The sequence below is a fragment of the Eucalyptus grandis genome, chromosome 6 (genome assembly GCF_016545825.1).
Source record: "Eucalyptus grandis isolate ANBG69807.140 chromosome 6, ASM1654582v1, whole genome shotgun sequence".
Taxonomy (NCBI): domain Eukaryota; kingdom Viridiplantae; phylum Streptophyta; class Magnoliopsida; order Myrtales; family Myrtaceae; genus Eucalyptus; species Eucalyptus grandis.
In genome coordinates this window covers 47,226,360-47,246,222 of record NC_052617.1, presented here as the reverse complement: position 1 = coordinate 47,246,222, position 19,863 = coordinate 47,226,360, and the positions used below count along the sequence as shown (strand labels likewise).

At 39.7% G+C, this 19,863-nt stretch overlaps 2 protein-coding genes across 3 annotated transcripts; both read right to left on the bottom strand.

Moving 5' to 3' along the window:
- Positions 1-1,563: 1,563 nt before the first annotated feature.
- On the bottom strand, positions 1,564-4,082 carry LOC104453759 (pentatricopeptide repeat-containing protein At3g29230). 2 transcript variants are annotated; one of them, XM_039314736.1, is made up of 3 exons: positions 2,089-3,921; positions 1,928-1,972; positions 1,564-1,821 (listed from the first exon to the last, which is right to left on the bottom strand). In XM_039314736.1, exon 1 carries the CDS (start codon positions 3,790-3,792, stop codon positions 2,182-2,184), a length of 1,611 nt encoding a protein of 536 aa, XP_039170670.1. In that variant the 5' UTR covers positions 3,793-3,921; the 3' UTR covers positions 1,564-1,821; positions 1,928-1,972; positions 2,089-2,181. The 2 variants fall into 2 exon arrangements, with proteins under 2 accessions (XP_039170670.1, XP_039170671.1); XM_039314737.1 differs by having other exon boundaries at positions 1,928-4,082.
- A 7,320-nt stretch (positions 4,083-11,402) lies between these two features.
- On the bottom strand, positions 11,403-13,849 carry LOC104455672 (pentatricopeptide repeat-containing protein At3g29230-like). The gene has a single exon (XM_039314735.1). It carries the CDS (start codon positions 13,636-13,638, stop codon positions 11,722-11,724), a length of 1,917 nt encoding a protein of 638 aa, XP_039170669.1. The 5' UTR covers positions 13,639-13,849; the 3' UTR covers positions 11,403-11,721.
- Positions 13,850-19,863: the final 6,014 nt, after the last annotated feature.

Below are 19,863 nucleotides of genomic sequence, written 5' to 3'. Positions count from 1 at the left end.
GACCATTTGAATTCCCCAACGTACCCAACTTGTCACCTGAAGTTGCCCCATTTACAGAAGTCCACGTGCATCCCAGGATTACTTTAATCCCTTACGCTTCCACATGCATAAGAAAAAGTGAAATGAATAAGATAACTATGCTAATAGTTCTACATTAGCCATGACATGCTAGGGGCGTCACATATACTCCAAACTTTTTTTTTTTATAAGAGAAAAATCATTAACTCTTTTTCTTTTTTTTTTGGGTAAGAAATGAGTGCAAAACCCTAAAGTTACGTCATTATTCTCCTAATAAAACTTGATTTTGTCTGATCTCATGTCTGATCTCATATCAACTAAGGAAATAAACCTCTCAAGGGATTATAAATATTTAATTTGCTAGTCAATCTACGCACGACTTTCCTAACCTAAAAGTATATGCAATTTTGACCTGTTGGGAAATACTCTTTAATGTTTTCCCAATCCAAGAAAGGAGAATGTCACCAAAAGTGAGAGAGGGAATTGATTTCTAAAGAAGAAAATTAGCCGCTTGCGAGTCCACCTTCACAAAAAGTTTGTTAATGTTCAATGAGATGGTCTCAAATATATGCTCCAAAGTTTTGCTTTGAGCAAATAACACACTCCCACAGAACAAGCCAATTGCCCGATTCATGATGAAGAAGACCGCCTACTAAAGTTGGTCCCAGTTTATCATTAGAGGCTCTGTTTTATTGAGATTGATCCAACTAAAAGGAGAGACGGTCAAACCTACAAACATATCCCGTTTCTTCCTTTAAGAAGACATTCTGTTCTTAGTCATACGTCCTCAACATATCCCAAAATCAAGTCCATAGGTGCGCCAGGAAGAGAAGTTCTTTTGAAATAATCTCGTTTCTCCAATTTAAAAAATGCCACAAGTTACACCAAAAACTAGTGGCCGGTTAACTTCTTTTACCAGAGTTGTTAAAGCCAATAGGTTTGCTAATAACCACTTGTGCAGATCATGAGCAAAGAATTCGCCCCCTAAGCTTGGCAAAATCTTTTGCCAAATAGCCTTTGCATGCTTACAATCCCTAAGCATGTCTAAAATTGTTGTAGAAGATTGCGGACAAGAAGCGCAAAGGAATCCGCACTAATTTTACGTTGAACCTTTCATAATTAGGCATTGGTGAGAAACTAACCACAAGAAGCTTCTAATCCTTCGTGGACCATCCATTTCCACACTAAACTCCAGAGTCTATCAATGGGCAAATGATGTCTCGATGAAATCGATTCATAAGCTTCTTTAATAGTGCATGAAACATTGTTATTGCTGCCCCAAACCAGCAAATCATCACCACCACAGCTTGAAGGTGGGAGCATGGACTGAATTCACATCAAAACTAAGGCAAGACACCTGCTAGACTTGAGAGACTCCATTGGTTATTACAAACAAAATCAAGAATTAGGCAGTCGAGATTCGGAATTGTAGCAAATGGAAAAATCATCAAATTCGGGGTAGATTTAGGACTAAATATAAAGTTTTTTTTTTTTTTTTTTTTTTTTTTTTGTCTTGGTTGCGTTAAAATAGCATAAAATAAAATAAAATAAACTCAAGCCCCAATGGATAGAAAGACAAAAACAGAGACTTCCCGTTACAAACCCGAAAAAGGCGATCACCGGGGTTGTGCAATCCTTGGTGAGATGGACCAGCCAAGGTTGCACAACCCTGACGACACATCGCCCCTTGCCACACGGCAGTCTTCTCCACGCGAAGCGCAACAGGTGGGGGCTCGAGATCCTCTGTGTATACCTGCTTTTTATTTGTCAAAAGATTTTGAAAGCCTCGTCGATTGAGAAAATCTACATTTAATGGCAAAATAATAATCACATCAACATTTTCATTTACATTTATAAGGATCAATTCAAATGTTAGATATATATATATATATCTCTTAGAGATCTGTACCTTTTTCTCCTAAAAAAAGAACGAACTGATTCCTCTGAAGATTGTCTACAACAAGAAAAAAAAAACAAATATGAATGGCTGAGAAGGTAACCACTAAATTTTTTCTTAAGTATATGTCATGATGATCCCTCTTCCTTCCCCCAAAATCGAAATAATCATACCTGTATTAAACGCCTCACAACAAAAGAAAGCGAATTGATACATGTCGGTAACTTTGATTGACTTAGTCTAGATTTGCCCCTTCTTCTATAAGTTCACTGCTCAAACACAGTTAGCTCAGATGAATGCCCAGATGACCTTGATAGTTTTATCAAACCGTCCAAAGCTTCATATATTTCGTCACTATCAGGATGCCTCTCATCCAGGGAATAGAACTCAACAATATCATCGTTGACCTCAATCAAGCTACATCCAGGAAGTTTTCTACGCCCAGTATCTTTCATTGCAACTTTCAATCTTGCCACATCCTTCCACTTTCCAATGTCCCCGTATATATTTGAAAGCATAACATAATTGGCAGGATTTCCAGGTTCAAGTTCACTTAACCGATGGAGGGCTAATTCGGCCAAGTCAACATTTTTATGTAGCCGACAGGCTCCAAGCAAAGTAGCCCAGATTACAGCATCGGCTTTTATGGGCATCGAATCCACAAACTCAACAGCCTGGACCAAAAGACCAGCTCGAGCAAGCAAATCAACCATACAGCCGTAATGTTCCATTTGAGGCACTAGCGAGTAATCATCAATCATGGACTGAAAGTATGAGAAACCATCCGCCACCATTCCCATATGTGTGCAGGCACACAAGATGCCTATGAATGTGATTCCATCTGGTTTAACTCCAGCACGTTTCATCTGCTGGAACAAACTCAAGGCATCAGCTCCACAGCCATGGATTGCCAAACCATTTATTATGGTATTCCATGAAATCAAGTCCTTTGCACACATATTGATGAACACATTAAGGGCATTCTTTACAGTCCCACATTTTGCATACATGTCGATCAGAGCATTTACAACATATGTATGCTCGCCATATCCATGGCCCTCGGCATAAACATGTACCCACTTACCCAAATCAAGAGCTCCTAATCTAGCACATGCAGACAAAACAGTCACAAGAGTGGCATCATTAGGGCTCACAGTGCCTTCAATCAACATTCTCTTGAAAGTGGCTAAGACTTGCAAGAAATTACCACTACGGGCATATCCTCCAATCAAGCCATTCCATGAGAAAATATTCCGTTCAGGCATCTCGTCAAACATCACTTCACAAGCATCGAGATCCCCATTATTAGCATAACCACTTAACATAGTGTTCCACGACATAACATCCCAACTGGGCATGGAATCGAAAAGCCTCCACACAGCCACCATGTCCCCTTTTTCAATATAACCAGAGATCATGGTGTTCCATAACACTATGTCACGTTCAGGAGCCAAGTCGAACAGATGCCTTGCTGAAACTACATCTCCACACAGGAGGTATCCATTCACCATCGAAGTCCACGTGACAACATTCCTCTCAATCATCTCACCAAAGGCCTTGTAAGCAGGACCAGCTTCTCCCCCACTTGAGTACATTTCAATCAAGGTGGTGCCCACAAAAGGATTTTCTTTAAAACCAGACTTGATCACAAAACAATGCACTTCCCGGCCTTCCGTCAAAGCATTAATCTTGCCGCAAGATTTGAGCACGACAGGGAAAGTGAAGCAATTGGGCATCACGCCCACGCTCCTCATTCGACGGAACAATAGAACGACCTCCCTGTTCAATTCATTCTGGGAACACCCCCTGAGCATGGCGTTCCAGAGAGCAACATTCGGGTCGAGAATTCGGTCGAACACGTGATGGGCATACCCCATTTCCTTGAGCTGAGCACAAGCCGTGACGATTTTCGGCGCGACGTAATGGTTCCGTTCGAGGCCGTGACAGACTACCTGGGCGTGGATTTGATGGAGCCGCTTCTTGGTCCTACATGACTGCAGCAGGGCGATGAACTGTTCTTCCAACAGACGCTGGGGGAGCTTGTGAGCAAAATCCGAAAGTAATTTCGCTATTTTTTGGGCTATGCGAAACGAGTCTCGTTCGAGCTTTCCTTGCGCGACTAGATTCAGAACTCCAGGAGCAGCAGCTTTTGATGAATGCGGCAGGATTCAATTCGTCGCCGGAAAAATCGCTGTCCTTCTCCTTCTTCTTCTTCTAGCTGCCCTCCTCCTGTATTCTCTCCCTTTCGATGCAGCAAGTCAAATCGCTTCCTCCGCTCCGGCGCAGGGAAAATCGTTCGTCCGGCCGGCGTCTTGGCAACCCGGAAGAGAACTGATTCCGAATCGAAGCTCACGGCTGGAGGAAGAGGATGACCGTCTTCTACAGCATCGCGGGCGGGATTCCAAGCAAATTGATTGCTCTCGTAATTCGAAATAAAAAGGTTTTTCTAAGAAATGGGAGATATCTTTTTATTTTGACTAAAAATTCAGGAATTGTCTCTATATGAAATATTAACCATGAAAATGATTGTTAGGTTCTTCTTAGTTTGATGATTTTTTTTTTTTTATCGTAATGAGACATTTCATTTAAGTAACGCTGAAAAACAACCCGCTTGTATCACGTCCGAAAGCAATAAATTAAACAAAGCTGGGAAGGGGGAAAGACATCAGCGAAAGATAGGGACCGCGAGAATGGGCCTTGGTAGCCCAGTCCGCAGGGGCGTTTGTCTCGCGTCTTGTAAACCTAATGAGAAGACTAGAGAAACAAGGGAGTAAGGCAGTCGTTCCTGCTAGCAGCGAGCGGCTCTCCCATGGCGTCTTCTGAGGGTCGTGCATGGCATCGACCACCTGGAGACAGTTCGTCTCGATGATGAGGGGCTCATCAAACTTCCTGATCTGCAGAAGATGGCGCAGCGCTATATTCAAAGCTTGGACTTCGATCTGCAAAGCAGAATTTGTTGTGGCTGCACAAGCGAAACCTTCTTGCACAGAACCAATATAATCACGACAGATATATGCAGTTGATCCTGAGATATTACCACTTCGAAGGCTCCATCTTTGTTGATTTTTAATGTACCAGGATCAAGGGGCCTCCACAGAGATCCTGGAGTCGAGCGAGGGGGGATGGATCCTGTTATGGTGGACAGCAGATGCTTTGCCAAGTTGGAGGTAGCCCATGCCGCTTCCACAACGAAGACTGGATCTGGCTACTAGTGCTGAAATAGACATCGCTTAGGTGCTTTCCAGATGTGCCAGAGGAGAATAGCAATAACTTCCATACCTTGTGAGTTTTGATTTTTCACAAACCTGTTAACTACCCACTCTTCAATACGCTTGATTTGAGTAGGTAGAATTCGTTTGCGAACCGGAGGGTGAGACCATACAGTCAAGGTCCACGAACAGAGAAGGAAAAGATGTTCTTGTGTTTCTGGAGTCTGAGTTGCGCACACCTTACGGATAGGTCCACGGATAGAGAATTTGTTTGATGATTCGCGGGAGGTGATTTCGTTCTTATTAGAAAGGAGAATTATTTTCCCCAATCTAAATTCATTTTTTCTTCATAAAAAATGTTTTGCATTAATCAATTAGTTTTTCGATATTCGATACTTGGAAAGTGAGATAATAATTTCTCGAAAATAATTTTACATTGAATAAATGGAAGCTTAATTAAACTATCAATAAATACTAATCATAGTCCTCAACTCCCACTCATTCGGGAACTCTTTGTTCATATTTCATTTACTAATATAGCACACAAACGTTTGGGGGAAATACTTTTTTAGGGTGTGTTTGTTTATTTGTGTTTTTGTTCCTCGGAACACAAATTTTTATTCTTTTGTTCCGGGGAACAAAAAAAACGCGTTTGTTTACACTTTTATTTTCGAGAACAAAAAATCTATTTTTTTATTTCTGGGAACAAATTTGGAACATAAATAAAAAAATAGAAAACTTGTTTCTTACTCCGGAAACACTTCCGAGAAACACTTTTTTTTTTCTTCTCATTTTTCTTCTTCTTCTTTCTTCTTTTTCTTCCTTTTGGCTGGTCGTCGACCTCGGCCATGGCCGATGACCAGCTGTCAAGGGTGGCGACCTCGGCTGGAGCGTCAAGGCCTTTGTTGGGTGACGTTGACTGCGATGGCGGGCGAGCTTGAGCTCGGCCTCGCCATTAGCCGGTCGCCAACCATGGCCAAGGCCGACAACCAGCCAAAAGAAAGAAATAAGGAAAAAAGGAAAATATAATAAAAATATTGAAAAATTAAAATAAATAAATAAAATTATACAAGTTTATCAAACGTATTTCTATTTCTGAAGTATAAATTTTTGCAGTTACCAAGCGCGTTCTTATACTCAAAAATTATTCTCTGAAACAGAAAAAAAAAAAATATATATATATTTATGTTCAAAAATTATTCTCCGAAACGTAAACGTTACCAAACGTGCCCTTAGTGTCTGTAGCTATCGCCGACCCGAACTTTTTGTTTCAAGCCCCTCAGCCCCACAACCACTCCCTTACTTTATCGGAATGAGGCCCGCCGGCTTCTATTTGGTCATTCTCGAGTCACTCGTTCATGGGGCTTTGACCATAGCTACCGCTCATTTCGATGGAATCCAGCATCATTACATCACTGAATATGAGTTGGAGTAAAGCGGAAGCAGTCCCTGAACCCAGTATACAAAGCTAGACTCACTCTACAAACAGACCAGAATATTCTAAGATCGAGAAGCATCTGGGGGCTTAAGAACCCGTGACGGCTTCAAACCACCATGGAGCAAGTCTTAACCAATTCAGCCAACCACATCAATGGTTCAATTTTCGAGAGCTTGAAATCTCTTTCTTAGAGCCGGATATGTGGAGTGCGAAAACTTGACACGGAGGGACACTTTAAGTGTCAAAAGTTAGGAAAGTGACACTTAAGTGCCAAAATCGAAGCAAAATTGATCACTTAAAGTATCAATGGCGATAAAATCCGGTCAAAATGCTGACGTTGCAATTTTTCCAGTGAGGTAAATGCAAAACGATGTCGTTTTGCATGCTGACGTAACTAGACAAATGCAAAAACAACATCGTTTTGTCTCTAACATGATAAATAATTAATATAAAATTAATTAAATTTATTTAAAACATTAGAAAAAAAGGGGTTCGGAGAGAGGAGGCACGCGATTGATAGCCGAGCCCTCGTTGCTGCGGTCACCGGGAAGGGCCGGCAACGGTGGGGGCAACGTTAGCTAGGGTTGCGGGGCCTTGGCCAAGGACGGCGACCCTAGCCGACCAGTGACAAGGGCTCGCAAGCCCTCGCTCCGATCCGGGGTGAGGGTCGCAGCCCTCCCCGGGATCTGCGAGGGTAGGCAGCCCTCACTCAACCGGGCCAAGAGCCGTTGCCCAGCCCTCACCGACCCTCCCCCACCTTTGCCGACCCTTCCCGATGACGGCAGAGAGGCGGTGGTGGCAAGGGCTCAGCCCTCAACTGCTTTCTTCCTCCCTCTTTTTTTTTTTTACAATATTAATTTTTTATAAATTAATTTTTGTATTAAAATTGGCATCCGTACAAAAATGACGTCATTTTTTTACGTTTCTTTGCTTAGTCGGCTCTCTAGCGAGCCATGTAGGTGAGAAAAATAATAAAAAATCACCATGTAATAACAAAAATGGCATCATTTTAATGTTTCACTTTTTTAACTTTTCGTACTTAAGGCACTGTTTGGTAACCATCCAAATAGTATATAATTCTGATTTTTTGTTCCTAGAATCAATTTGGGAACAAAATCGTGTTTGCTAAATTTTTTGTTCCCGGGAACAAATTTGTTCCCAGAATCAATTTTGGACAAGAATTGAGAATAAAAAAAAAATATGAGCGTGTTTGTTTGTGAACTGTTCAAAAAGTGTTCCAAGGAAGAGAAAAAAACTATTTTGTTCCGAGGAACAATTTTTTACCAGAAAAACGTGTTTGGTAAACTTGTTCCGAGAATAAAAATAAATAGAAACACATTCGATAAATTTGTTTTTTTTTTGTTTCTTTTAAATTTTTAATATTTTTATTTTATTTTTCCTTTTTTTCTTTCTTTTTTTCTTTTGGCCGGTCGTCGGCCTCGGCCATGGCGGGCAATTGGCCGACGAGGGCCGGCAACCTCGCCCGGCCACGGTGAGGCTCACCAGCCTTCGGCAAGGTCGAGCCTCGCCGTGGTTGGGTGAGGCTTGGCCTCGCCTTGGCCGGGCGAGCCCGAGCTCGTCGAGCCTCTCCGGTAGCCGGGCGAGCTCGGCCTCGCCGAATTTAGGCAAGCCCGAGCTCACCAAGCCAAGGCGAGGCCGAGCCTCGCTGGGGCCGACAACCCTCGGCCTCGCGGGGGTCGGCGACCCTCCGACGAGGTCGCGGGCCCTCGACGGCCGGTCTCCGGCCATGGCCGAGGCCGGCAATTGGCCAAAGAAAAAGAAGAAAAGAAGAAGAAAAAAAGAAGAAAAGTGGAAGAAAAAAAAACAACTTTTTATTCTTTCAATTCTTCAAAAAGTATTTCGGAACAAAAACAGATTTTGAACAAAAACGCAAACAAACGTGTTTTGTTGTTTTTTTGTTTAGGAAACAAAAAAACAAAATTTTTGTTCATAAATAGAAAAAATAAACACGACCATGCACGCCCTATGATTCTCGGTCCCGAGAATCAAAAGAGAATCAAAATTCTTCTTCTTCATCGATCGTCATCTCACGATCGTCGCTTGCCTCCGCCATCCGTCATCCGCCGGTCGTCGCCGGCCGCGACGCCGCGGTCGCTGCCACTGCCGCCACCGATTGCCACCGCCCGCCACTACCGGTCGCTAGCAACCTATCCGGTGAGCTCACCGAAGGCAAGCCCAGCCACCGACGAAGCTCGACCTCGCCAAATCTAGTAAGGCCGGAGCCTCGTCGGTGGCCGGGCGAGCCTCGCAACACCCAACCCCGCCGATGGCCAAGCGGGCCTCGCCCGCCCCGGGCGAGGCTCGCCTAGCCACCGGCGAGGCTCGCCCCCGGCCGGTGGCCAAGCAAGCCTCAACCAACCCCGGCGAGGCTCGACCGACGAGGGCCAACCTTGCCAAGGGCCGACAACCGGCTGAAGAAGAAGAAGAATAGGAGAATAAAGAAATAAAGAAAAGAAAAAAAGGAAAATAAAAAGAAAATAAAAAAGGAAAAATTATAAAAATTAATTAAAAGTTAAAAGAAATTAATTTGAAACAGAATTAATGAACACGGTACTAAACGCAATTCTATTTCAGAATTAGAAATTTTGTACGTTACCAAACGCGTTCTTTTACTCGAATTAGTTCTCAGAACGAGAATAAAAAAAAAAATCATTTCGATCAGAATTTGTTTCCGGAAATAGAATCATTACCAAACGTGTCCTAAGTATTTTTTCGTGCTAAGTTTTGGTGCTTAAGATGTACTCTTTCCCTCTTTCTTGTGTTCTGCTTTCCTTTCGAGGCAAGGAATTTAAAAATCCGGCGAGGATTAACCGTCTAGGCATTACTACAATGACGTCACTGCACGCTGCTGGTGCAGTTGATCACATGGAAGGCACTTTACCGCCTGGATCTAATCATGTGTACAGGCACGTTCGGCGGCTGATCGAGGTGCAATCGCGGGAATGTGACTCGTCGAAGGACAAGGCAGCATTTGATTTACAGAAGAAGTAGCAAAAAGTGTTGAAATCAGTACTCAAAGGCGTCGGGTCGGGTTTGACGGATCCTGTAATATCAAGCCATATCTCTTTGACTAGGTCAAAGAGGTGGTGATGGGACACATTTTTATAGAAAAAAAGAAAAGGAAAAGGAAACAAAAGATGTTGAAAAGTCAACAAATAAAGGAAAGAGGACCGAAGCTCTTTAAAGGAAAAATGAGCGTTCGAGACGGAGAGCAAGCCGAGAAAGAAAGAAAAGAAAAAGAAGGTGAGAGGGAAAGGAGGAAGAAAAGGAGGAGTTTTCACCATATAGACTCCACCAAATCAGATCAATTATGTATCACAATGCCGATAAGTATTTGTGCCTCTCATTCATCCAATCGAGGTAGTTTTCAGAAATAGAGCTAAAATTTGAAGTTATGTAGAAATTGAACCACAAAGTCTAATTTTTGGGTTATGAAAAGTTTTTGTGGGAATGATGGATTATGACATTATAGAGTTGTGGGTTTTGACAGAAATCATTTTTGACATATCAGTTTCATTGGAGCGAGATTTTAGGGTTTCGCGGGTAAGTGTTTAAGTTTGAGTAATTGCTTCAGGTGAACGATTTCTTATTTTGTTAGCGTTTAAGCTTAGTTTAACCAAACCGTAGTTGAGATAGCATTTTACTTAGTTTTGATGCTATCTCTCACTTATGTGTTATGAATGTGAGTTCGTTAGATCAAGTGGGCTCTGTTATTTGATTTAGGGCATATCCAGGTGAATGGTGTTATATATCTTCTATAGATTTGTAAACTCATGTCTTGAAAAAGATAAATATTTGAGTATCATACAAGTAATTAAGACATGTTTGTTGCATAAAAGTATAGATCGGGCAATTAGTACATTTTAATATTTGAGAATGATTAAATAATAATTTTATGAAAAGTATTGTGAAATGGTGTGTGTGTGTGTGGCTTTGCGAACTGGTTTTTGGAATGAGTCTATAATGATTTGAGAAACTTTTTATGAGAAGCGTTTCAAAACATCAAGGGCTTATGAAGTGGATTTCGAAACGTTATGAAAAATGTCTCACGGAGTATATTTTATTTGATTCACTAAATTACGAAAAGCTATATGATTGGTTTGAGAAAATGAAATGCAAATTATGAATTAGATTTCTAGATATTGGAGAATATGGATTTGATACTCAATATCACTGTGAGCCTACTGAAGGGCTAATGAGTATGCATATCAAATTTAGGATATCTTTATAAGTCGAACTATTGGCTTTGTAGTAAATACTTTGTTAAGCAATGAATCTTGATCATCTTGTCACAAGGCGTTGTGTTGTGACTATAATTTGATATTGAACAAAAAATTGGTCGATTATGAGATGGATCATTGGCGTAGTTTTTCATAGATATTAATCAATGGATTTGACCATTGACATTTGAAACATGATGATGTATTTAAATGTGTATTTCTTACTTGTACAAAACTTTGTTGAAATGAACAACTCATATTTGATTTGATATGTATATTAATGAGTTAGATTATGAATATCTAGTGGTGCTTTATACATACATGCATGCATGCACGCATGCCTACATACGTACATACATAAAGGCTACTCAATCCACTTAAAAGAGATATATGTTACTCGCCAAACTTATTGTTGCTCATCCCTCTCTTTCTCAATATTTTCAGGTGCCTCAGTTAGTGACTTATAGCTCACAGAGACTTTTGGGAGTTGGATTCAGCTGGTTAGAGGCTTCGTCGTTCGGGTGGAAAAATAGTCGTGTCACCCCCTCTCCCTGTAGTTTTCGGGGTGTGACAGATCCGAGATGGGGTGGTGTGTGATGTCGTGTGAGGCAGCATTCGGCCGCCATTTGTGATGAAACTTCACGGCATGGCTTATTTGAGGAGAGCAAGTCTGGTGGTAGTATTCTTCACTTTGAAACAAGCAGCCGAAACAGCAACTGAAGGCTATGGACAAACGGAGAAAATGCAGCTGATGCGGTTGTTGTTGGTACATTCATCATGGAACAGATTCTATAGGCTTTCTCAGATCAGGCTTCGCTAAAGTGACGGAGTATTACAATGTTAATTACAATCCAAGAAATATACAGAATCTCCCAAATATATTTCTAATATTCAAGAGGTACCTCTTCTTCTGTAAGTTCACTGCTCAAACGAAGTTAAGTCAGATTCATACCCAGATGACCTTGATAGTTTTATTAAACCGTCCAAGGCTTCGTATATTTCATGACCATCAGGATGCCTCTCATCCAGGGAATAGAACTCAACAATATCATCATTGACCTCAATCAAGCTACATCCAGGAAGTTTTCTACGCCCGGTATCTTTCATTGCAGCTTTCAATCTTGCCACATCCTTCCACTTTCCGACATCCCTGTATATATTCGAAAGCGTAACGTAATTGGTGGGATTTCCTGGTTCAAGTTCATTTAACTGATGGAGGGCTACTTCAGCCAAGTCAACATTTTTATGTAGCCGGCAGGCTCCGAGCAAGGTAGCCCAGATTACAGCATCGGCTTTTACGGGCATCTTGTTCACAAATTCAACAGCCTGGACCAAAAGTCCAGCTCGAGCAAGCAAATCGACCATGCAGCCATAATGCTCCATTCGAGGCACAAGCGAGTAATCATCGATCATGGACTGGAAGTGCGAGAAACCATCTGCAACCATTCCCATATGCGTGCAGGCACACAAGACGCCTATGAATGTGATTCCATCTGGTTTTACTCCAGCACGTTTCATCTGCTCGAACAAACTCAAGGCGTCAGCCCCACGGCCATGGATTGCCAAACCATTTATTACGGTATTCCAAGAAATCAAGTCCTTCGTGCTCATATTGACGAACACATAAAGGGCATTCTCTACCGTCCCGCATTTCGCATACATGTCGATCAAAGCATTGACAACATATGTATTCCCGCCATATCCATGGCTCTCGGCATATACATGTACCCACTTACCCAAATCAAGAGATCCTAGTCTACCGCACGCAGACAAAACAGTCATTAGAGTGGCATCGTTTGGGCTCACAGTGCCTTCAATTAACATTCTCTTGAAAGTAGCCAAGACTCGCAAGAAATTGCCATTGAGGGCATATCCTCCAATCAAGCCGTTCCATGAGAAAATGTTTCGTTCAGGCATCTCTTCAAACATCATTTCACAAGCATCTAGATCACCATTATTAGCATAACCATTTAACATAGTGTTCCACGACATAACATCCCGATTGGGCATGGCATTGAAGAGCTCCCGTGCAGCCGCCATGTCCCCAGCTTTTATATAACCGGAGATCATGGTGTTCCACAACACTATGTCACGTTCAGGAGCCATGTCGAACAGATGCCTCGCTGAGCCTACATCTCCACACGAGATGTACCCATGGATCATCAAGGTCCATGCAACGACATTCCTCTCGAGCATCTCGCCAAAGGCCTTGTAAGCAGTACCAGCTTTTCCCCCGGTTGAGTACATTTCAATCAAGGTGGTACCTACAAAAGGGTCGTCTTTAAAACCGGACTTCATCACAAAACAATGCACTTCCTGGCCTTCCATTAAAGCGTTGATCTTGCCACAGGATTTAAGCACAACAGGGAAAGTGAAGCAGTTAGGCATCACGCCCATGCTTCTCATTTGACTGAACAAACGAACGACCTCCCTGTTCAATTCATTTTGAGAGTACCCCCTGAACATGGCGTTCCAGAGTGAAACATTCGGGTCGAGAATGTGGTCGAAGGCTTTATGGGCGTGTCCCATTTCCTTGAGCTGAGCACAAGTTGTGATGATTTTGGGAGCGACATAATGGTTTCGTTCAAGGCCATGACAGAAAACCTGGGCATGGATTTGATGAAGTTGTTTCTTGGTCCTACATGACTGTAACAGGGCTATTAATTGTTTTTCCAACAGACGATGAGGGAGCTTCTGAAGGAAATAGGAAAATAGCTTCCCTATTTTTGGCGCAAAGGCCAGTCTTTTGGTCGATGCTGAACAGGTCTTGTTTGAGCTTCCTATACAAATAGATTCAGAACTCAAGAAGTAGCAGCTTTTGATCGATGTGGTCATATCCAATTCATCGCCGAGAGGCAGAGAAACAGAGACAGAGACAGAGAGAGACAGAGATCACCTCGACATCTGATCTGCGTACTTCTTCCGGCTGTCCTCCGGCATTCTCTCCCTTCTGATGCAATAAGTCAAAACGCTTCCTCGACTGGATAATCCAAAGCAGGAAAATTGCTCGTATGGCTGCGTTCTGCAATCTGGAAGAGAACTGATTTGAAACGGAAACTAATACTAGATATTTCTAAACGCACAGTGGATGAAACTATAGGATAATGTTTCCTACGTCGGGATTCAATAATTTGCGGGAATATTCAAACCCAACTTTTGACCGAATGACTTTGTTTGTCCACAAGCCAATAAGACAAGGACCAAAAGGGAAATATTTCCAAGGGATTAAAAATGTAATTTCCGCTAAAGGTCCTTTTATCCAGTAAAGCAGCAGACTTCTGTTGATATTTTAAGAGGAAAAATTATCAAAAAAATCCTAAACTTATTGCAATTATATTAATTCCGTCCTAAATATTTTCTTGTTTGGTCAATTGAATCCTAAATCTTTTATATTTGTATCAATTTAATTCATCTCGACCAATTTTTGCGGATTAACATTGACATGGATACCAATCGTCAACCGACATTGATATAGACAATTTTTACTAATGCTTTAATATTTTTCAAATTATTTATTTATTTTTATTATTAAAGTTGGTGGTTGAGGACTTAATTAGCAAAAAAGAAAAAATTATGATTAAATTGGCACAATTGTCATTAGTTTTGGATTTTTTCAATAATTTTCTCTTTTAAGGGAGAAAGTGCACTAGAAGTTTCAAGAACTTATTGTGGAGGCCCATTTGAATTCTAAAATTTTAAAAACTTAAAATAAAGTCTAGAATTAGTCAAATGGGTGCAATCAAATCTGTTAGTTAATTTTGTCAAATTTAATTAACGAGAAATGCCAATGTGACCATGTTCCTTATTGAGAAATGTGTCGAAGTGGGTTTTTCTCTTCCTTTTTTTCCTTTCTTCATTTGCACGCTTGTAGTATTTCATCTACTTTTTAGTTATATACTCTTGCGCGTTACTTGGTGGCCTGAATTATTAGGTCAAATAGGATAGGATAAGATAAAGATGAGACATAATGAGAATTTATATATCGGATCCTTTTGTTTGATAACCACCGATTTCAACATTGGAGATTAATATATACTATGCAAAATAATTGTTTAGCGCAGACAAATATGATTGTGTTTATGAAAATCAAGGTGGCCACTATGAGGAAAAAGTGTCGACAAAGTCTTAGACTTATTATATTTGTGCCAAAATAATAATAAATCTTTTAATGATATCAATTTAATCCTACACCTTTTAACCTAGTGCCATTTTAGCCCTTCCAGTAAATTTTGGCCAAATATTGCTAAGATAAATGCCAGTTCGTTGACATTGACATGGACAGTTTTTATTAATAATTCAATATTTTTTTCCCATTTTTAACTTTCTTCTTTTCTTCTTCTTCCTTTTGCCGACGACTGGCCATTGGCCACTGAAGATCACTAACCGCTAGCCATGGCCAGGCTAGGCTCACCATCTAAGTAGCATCGATACTAACACGCGACACGATACGTTGACACGTCATTTATCAAGAAACAAAGAATTCTGACATATTGAGATATGTTGTACATTAAATGTCTATTTTTATATATAATAAATTGTCATTTTTATGATTATTTCAATCAAATTAATTTGATTCAAATTCACAAATAAATAAATAATAATAAAGCTTAGAATGAATTTACACTAAAAACATTAATCCACTATTTATTAAAATTATTCATTGTTTCAATTTGACAAATTTAACTTCATTCCAATAATCTATAAACTTAGAGAAAAAATAAGCAATTTACATTATGGACTTGTGTGTCAAACGTATCGGAAGAAAAGAGAAAAAAAAAACTTGAATAAATTATATATCATGGCAAGTAAAAGTCAGAAAAGAAAAGAAGATAGGGTTTTTTCTTCTTTCCCAATTTATTATTTTTACTATTGTTTTAAAAAAAAATTCACATGTGTACATTTTGATCCATCATTTATTGAAATTTTTTAAAATTAACCTTACGTGTTGGAATCACATATCGGACACTTGCATATTGGAATTCCAATTCAAATGTCGGGGAGTGTCGAGAAAATTGACCAGATGTCAGATTTTCTTACACGTGTTAACCGAGTGTTCGAGAATGTCCGAGAGTGTTGGATAAGTGTTGAAATGTCTAATATGACACAAAAACTCTTGAAGAGTGTCGAGTGCTTCCTAGCTTGCCATCGCCTGCCATAAACGAGGTCCCCTTCCTATGGGTGATGGTTAGCCTCGCCATTTTTGGCTTGGGCAAGGCCAACCCTCACAGGGCATCACTCAAGTGAAGGTGACAGTCGGCGAGTTTGCCCTAGGTTAAGCAAAGATCGCCCTTGCCAAATCTAGCCTGGACTTGTTGAGCCGCACCAAGGCAAGGGCAAGCTCGACAAGGTCGCCCTAGCCTAGGCTAGAGTCCACCTCACCTCACCAGGCCAAGGTGACCTCATCAAAACTATCCTGGGCGAGGCTAGCCTAGCTATCGCTTGTGGCTGATGGCCAACAAAAGAAAGAAGAAGGGAAAAAAAGGAAAAAAAAAATTAGAAAATTAAAAAAAAAAAAATTAGAAAATTAAAAAAAAATTAAAAAAATTATTTACTATTAAAAATTATTCATGTCGAGCCGGTAGTGTCACGTAAGTCGGCTGGTATTTTCATTAGTAATATCGGGCTAAAATTAGGCAAAAGGATTGAATAGGCATTAGGTTGAAAAATTTGGAACTAAATTGATACCAATTCAATAAGTTTGGGACTCTTCACACATTTCCCGTCATTATGACATCCTAGCTTAACTCATTCAGGGTTAATCCATCTAATACTAAATCTTGTGATTTTATCATGCAATGAAGCATATTTTTAGAAGTTCACCCATCACAATAGCCTCATCACCTAAGTACGCTTAGAATGGAATTTCAACGCTAAGCAATACTAATAGACTAAAAGAGGCCTCGGATAAGTTAAGCACCTACGGAAATCATATCAACCACTATAGTGATTAATATTGTCAAGTCCACCCTAAAAACACCGACACTCTTCGAGAGAGCCTTCGTGCTGTGTCGAACACTTCAACACGTGTCCAATGCTTGATCAACATGTGTCGGATTTTTTCGGACACATGATCAACTCTCCTAACATGCTCCAACACGTGAGTCTGGAATTTTGACATATGATTCTCGATACATACAAGGTCAATTTTAAAAATTTCTAATAAATAAAGAGTCAAAATGTAAATATGTAAAAAAATAATAAAATAATAAATGGGGAAAGACTTTTTGTTATATTTGATGGTGAAATGTTGATTTTTTTTTTTTTTTTTACTTTTTTTCCTTACCAAGTTTCATGGATTATTTGAATGGAATATAGTTGAATTTGTCAAATTGAAACAATAAATGATATTAACAAATTGTTGATTAATGTTTATAGTGCAAATTCATTCTAAATTATTATTTATTATTTATTATTTATGAATTTCAATCAAATTAATTTGATTGAAATAATCATAAAAATATTATGATAATTTATCATGTATATATAAAAATATAAATTTAATATAAAATATGTCTCAACGTGTTAGAATTCTCTATTTTTTTGAGAAATGACATGTCAGCGTGTCGCATATCCGTATTGGTGTCAATGCTACTTAGAGTCCACCATTGAAAAACTCATTTATAAAATTTTAAATTTATTACACTTTTGTCAATTCCGCTCTCAACATTTTAATTGTATCACTTGAGTTCTAAACATTTTTACATTTTGTCAATTAAGTCCATCCAACTTATCTTAGCCTAAATTCGCTCACATGGATGTTGACAGTCCCACATAGCATGATCAGGCATGGCCGATGTTGACATGGACAATGTATAGTAATACTTTAATATTTTTTCGATTTTTATTCTTCTTTTATTTTTCCTTTTTCTTTTCTTCTATTTTCCTTCTTTATTTTTTTTCTATCATTTTTCCTTCCACCAACCTCAAGTAAGGCTACCCTTCTGACTTCCCCCTCAAAAAAAAAAAAATTCTTCTTTTTGGTTCCTTGCCCAATCCAGCAGGGGCGGCCCTTGCTTGAGAGGCCCGGCAAAGAGAAAGAGAAAAAAAAAAAAAAAGATAAAAAAGAAGAGAAAATGGAAAAAAAAAGAAAATTAAAGAAAGGAAAAAGAAAAAAAATGAAAATTTAATAAAGATATTATTAAAAATCATCAATGTTTGGCCATATTACATACAACAACTAATATACACGTCATCAATTTCTGGCTAAAATTGATCAGATGAACTCAATAGATAAAACATAAAAAAGTTGAGGGTTCAATTGATAAAATTAATAAATAAAGGAACTGAATTGGTAAAAGTGTAATAAATTTAAGATTTTTTATTTTTATTTTTAAGGTTGCCTAACAAGGGCAACCGTCATTAGATTGAGGTCGTTTTAATATCCTAACCTGACTAATTATATTGTCCACTTAATAAGGAGCCTCATGATTATTATTTACGCAAGTGACTGCTTTTGCTTTCTCAAGTCGTCACCCCTTCTAGTGACATTCTCACTCGAACACAACCAAAATTTAGTTCACAGGTTTTAAGATGCCATTATATTAGCCGATTCTCATTGTGAATTCCAATTTTACATGCATAACTAGAGGGTAAAACTATTTATGTACGTAGCCCTTTTACTATCCTAAAGTTCATTACAACGCCCTGAAAATTACTCCCTTACCTCATTGAATTGTGTTATTATAAATCCACCAGCTTCTATTTGGTCATTTCTCAAAGCACACACGCACAATATCTAAGCTCAGTTTATTTCTAGAAAATGCTTTTCCAAAAAGTTATTTTTTAGGAAATGACAATATTTTCCTATCAATGGCTAAAACTTGAAAATGAACTAAAAAATATTTTCCATTGTTTAATAAAGGAAACTTGTTTTATTTTCCTAAAGAGATATGCACTATTCATGTGATGGAAGGAATCCATAAATTATTTTTGAGTGCTGACGATCCCGGCTCGAGCATCAAGGACTGGGTCTCAGCATCAGGGGACATGGGCCTGGCCACTAAGATTCCGAAGCCCAAGCGCTGGGGTCTTAGTAGCAAAAGCCAGGATTTATTAGTCCCAACCACTAGGAACCTGGGCCCAGCCTCGGTGGACCCGAACTCTGGCGCTAACAGCTAATGCACATGAACCGAGTACTTGATAAATTATCTGCCTTCAATAGAAAGCTTGTTGGGATATCCAGTGCTGTTATTTGATAAATTTGATAGACTGAAGTAGAAGGAAACCTGCACCTCGTGCTGAGCTCAAAAGGAGAAATATGGTTTCAAGCCTGGTTTCATCTCAGAAAGTTACTACCTCATCTCAATGCATGTTACAGGCACCCCCAAACCCAGTTGGAAAAATGATCACAATGTGCACAGCGTGGCACTTACAATTTTTGAGGGATCCTTCCATGGAACATCACGAAAAGAATGAACTAATTGAACTCCTGTTTGAAAAGGCGGTATGTGAAGGTGGTGCATTGTCATCATAGTATTTCTAATCACATCAAAATAAGCAACATCTCAAAAGCAACTACCAATCGATACCACAGAAATAGGGGGAAAATACTTTGAGGAACCAATATCACATTTAACAGAAGTTAGGAAATCATATCGTCGAATCCCATGACCAGTAGAAAGTCACGACAGTTACAATATGGCATATCAGACGCAAGAAGACCGAGACTCCCAACTCAGACACACAGACCCCTGCAGAATACAGCATATACATAGAGACACTCAATGTATAGACACAAGTTGCAACGAGGACTGTAAATTCACCAACTCTCAACCGGAGATTGCAATGGCCTTGAACTCAGGCTTCTTCTCCTCCACCTTTGGAACAATGACAGGGAGCACTTCATTCTCCACCGAGGCCTAACCCGATCCATCTTCGCACTCTAGGGCAACCTAAAACTCCCCGTGAACTTCTCGCTACTTTTTTATTTATATCAACAAATATCGGGTTAATTCCAAAAAAAAGCATCAACTTTAGGTTGATGGACAAATCTAGCTCGAACTTTTTTTTTTTGTCTCGTAAAAAAGCACAACTTTAGGTCGAGTGACAAATTTGGCCCAA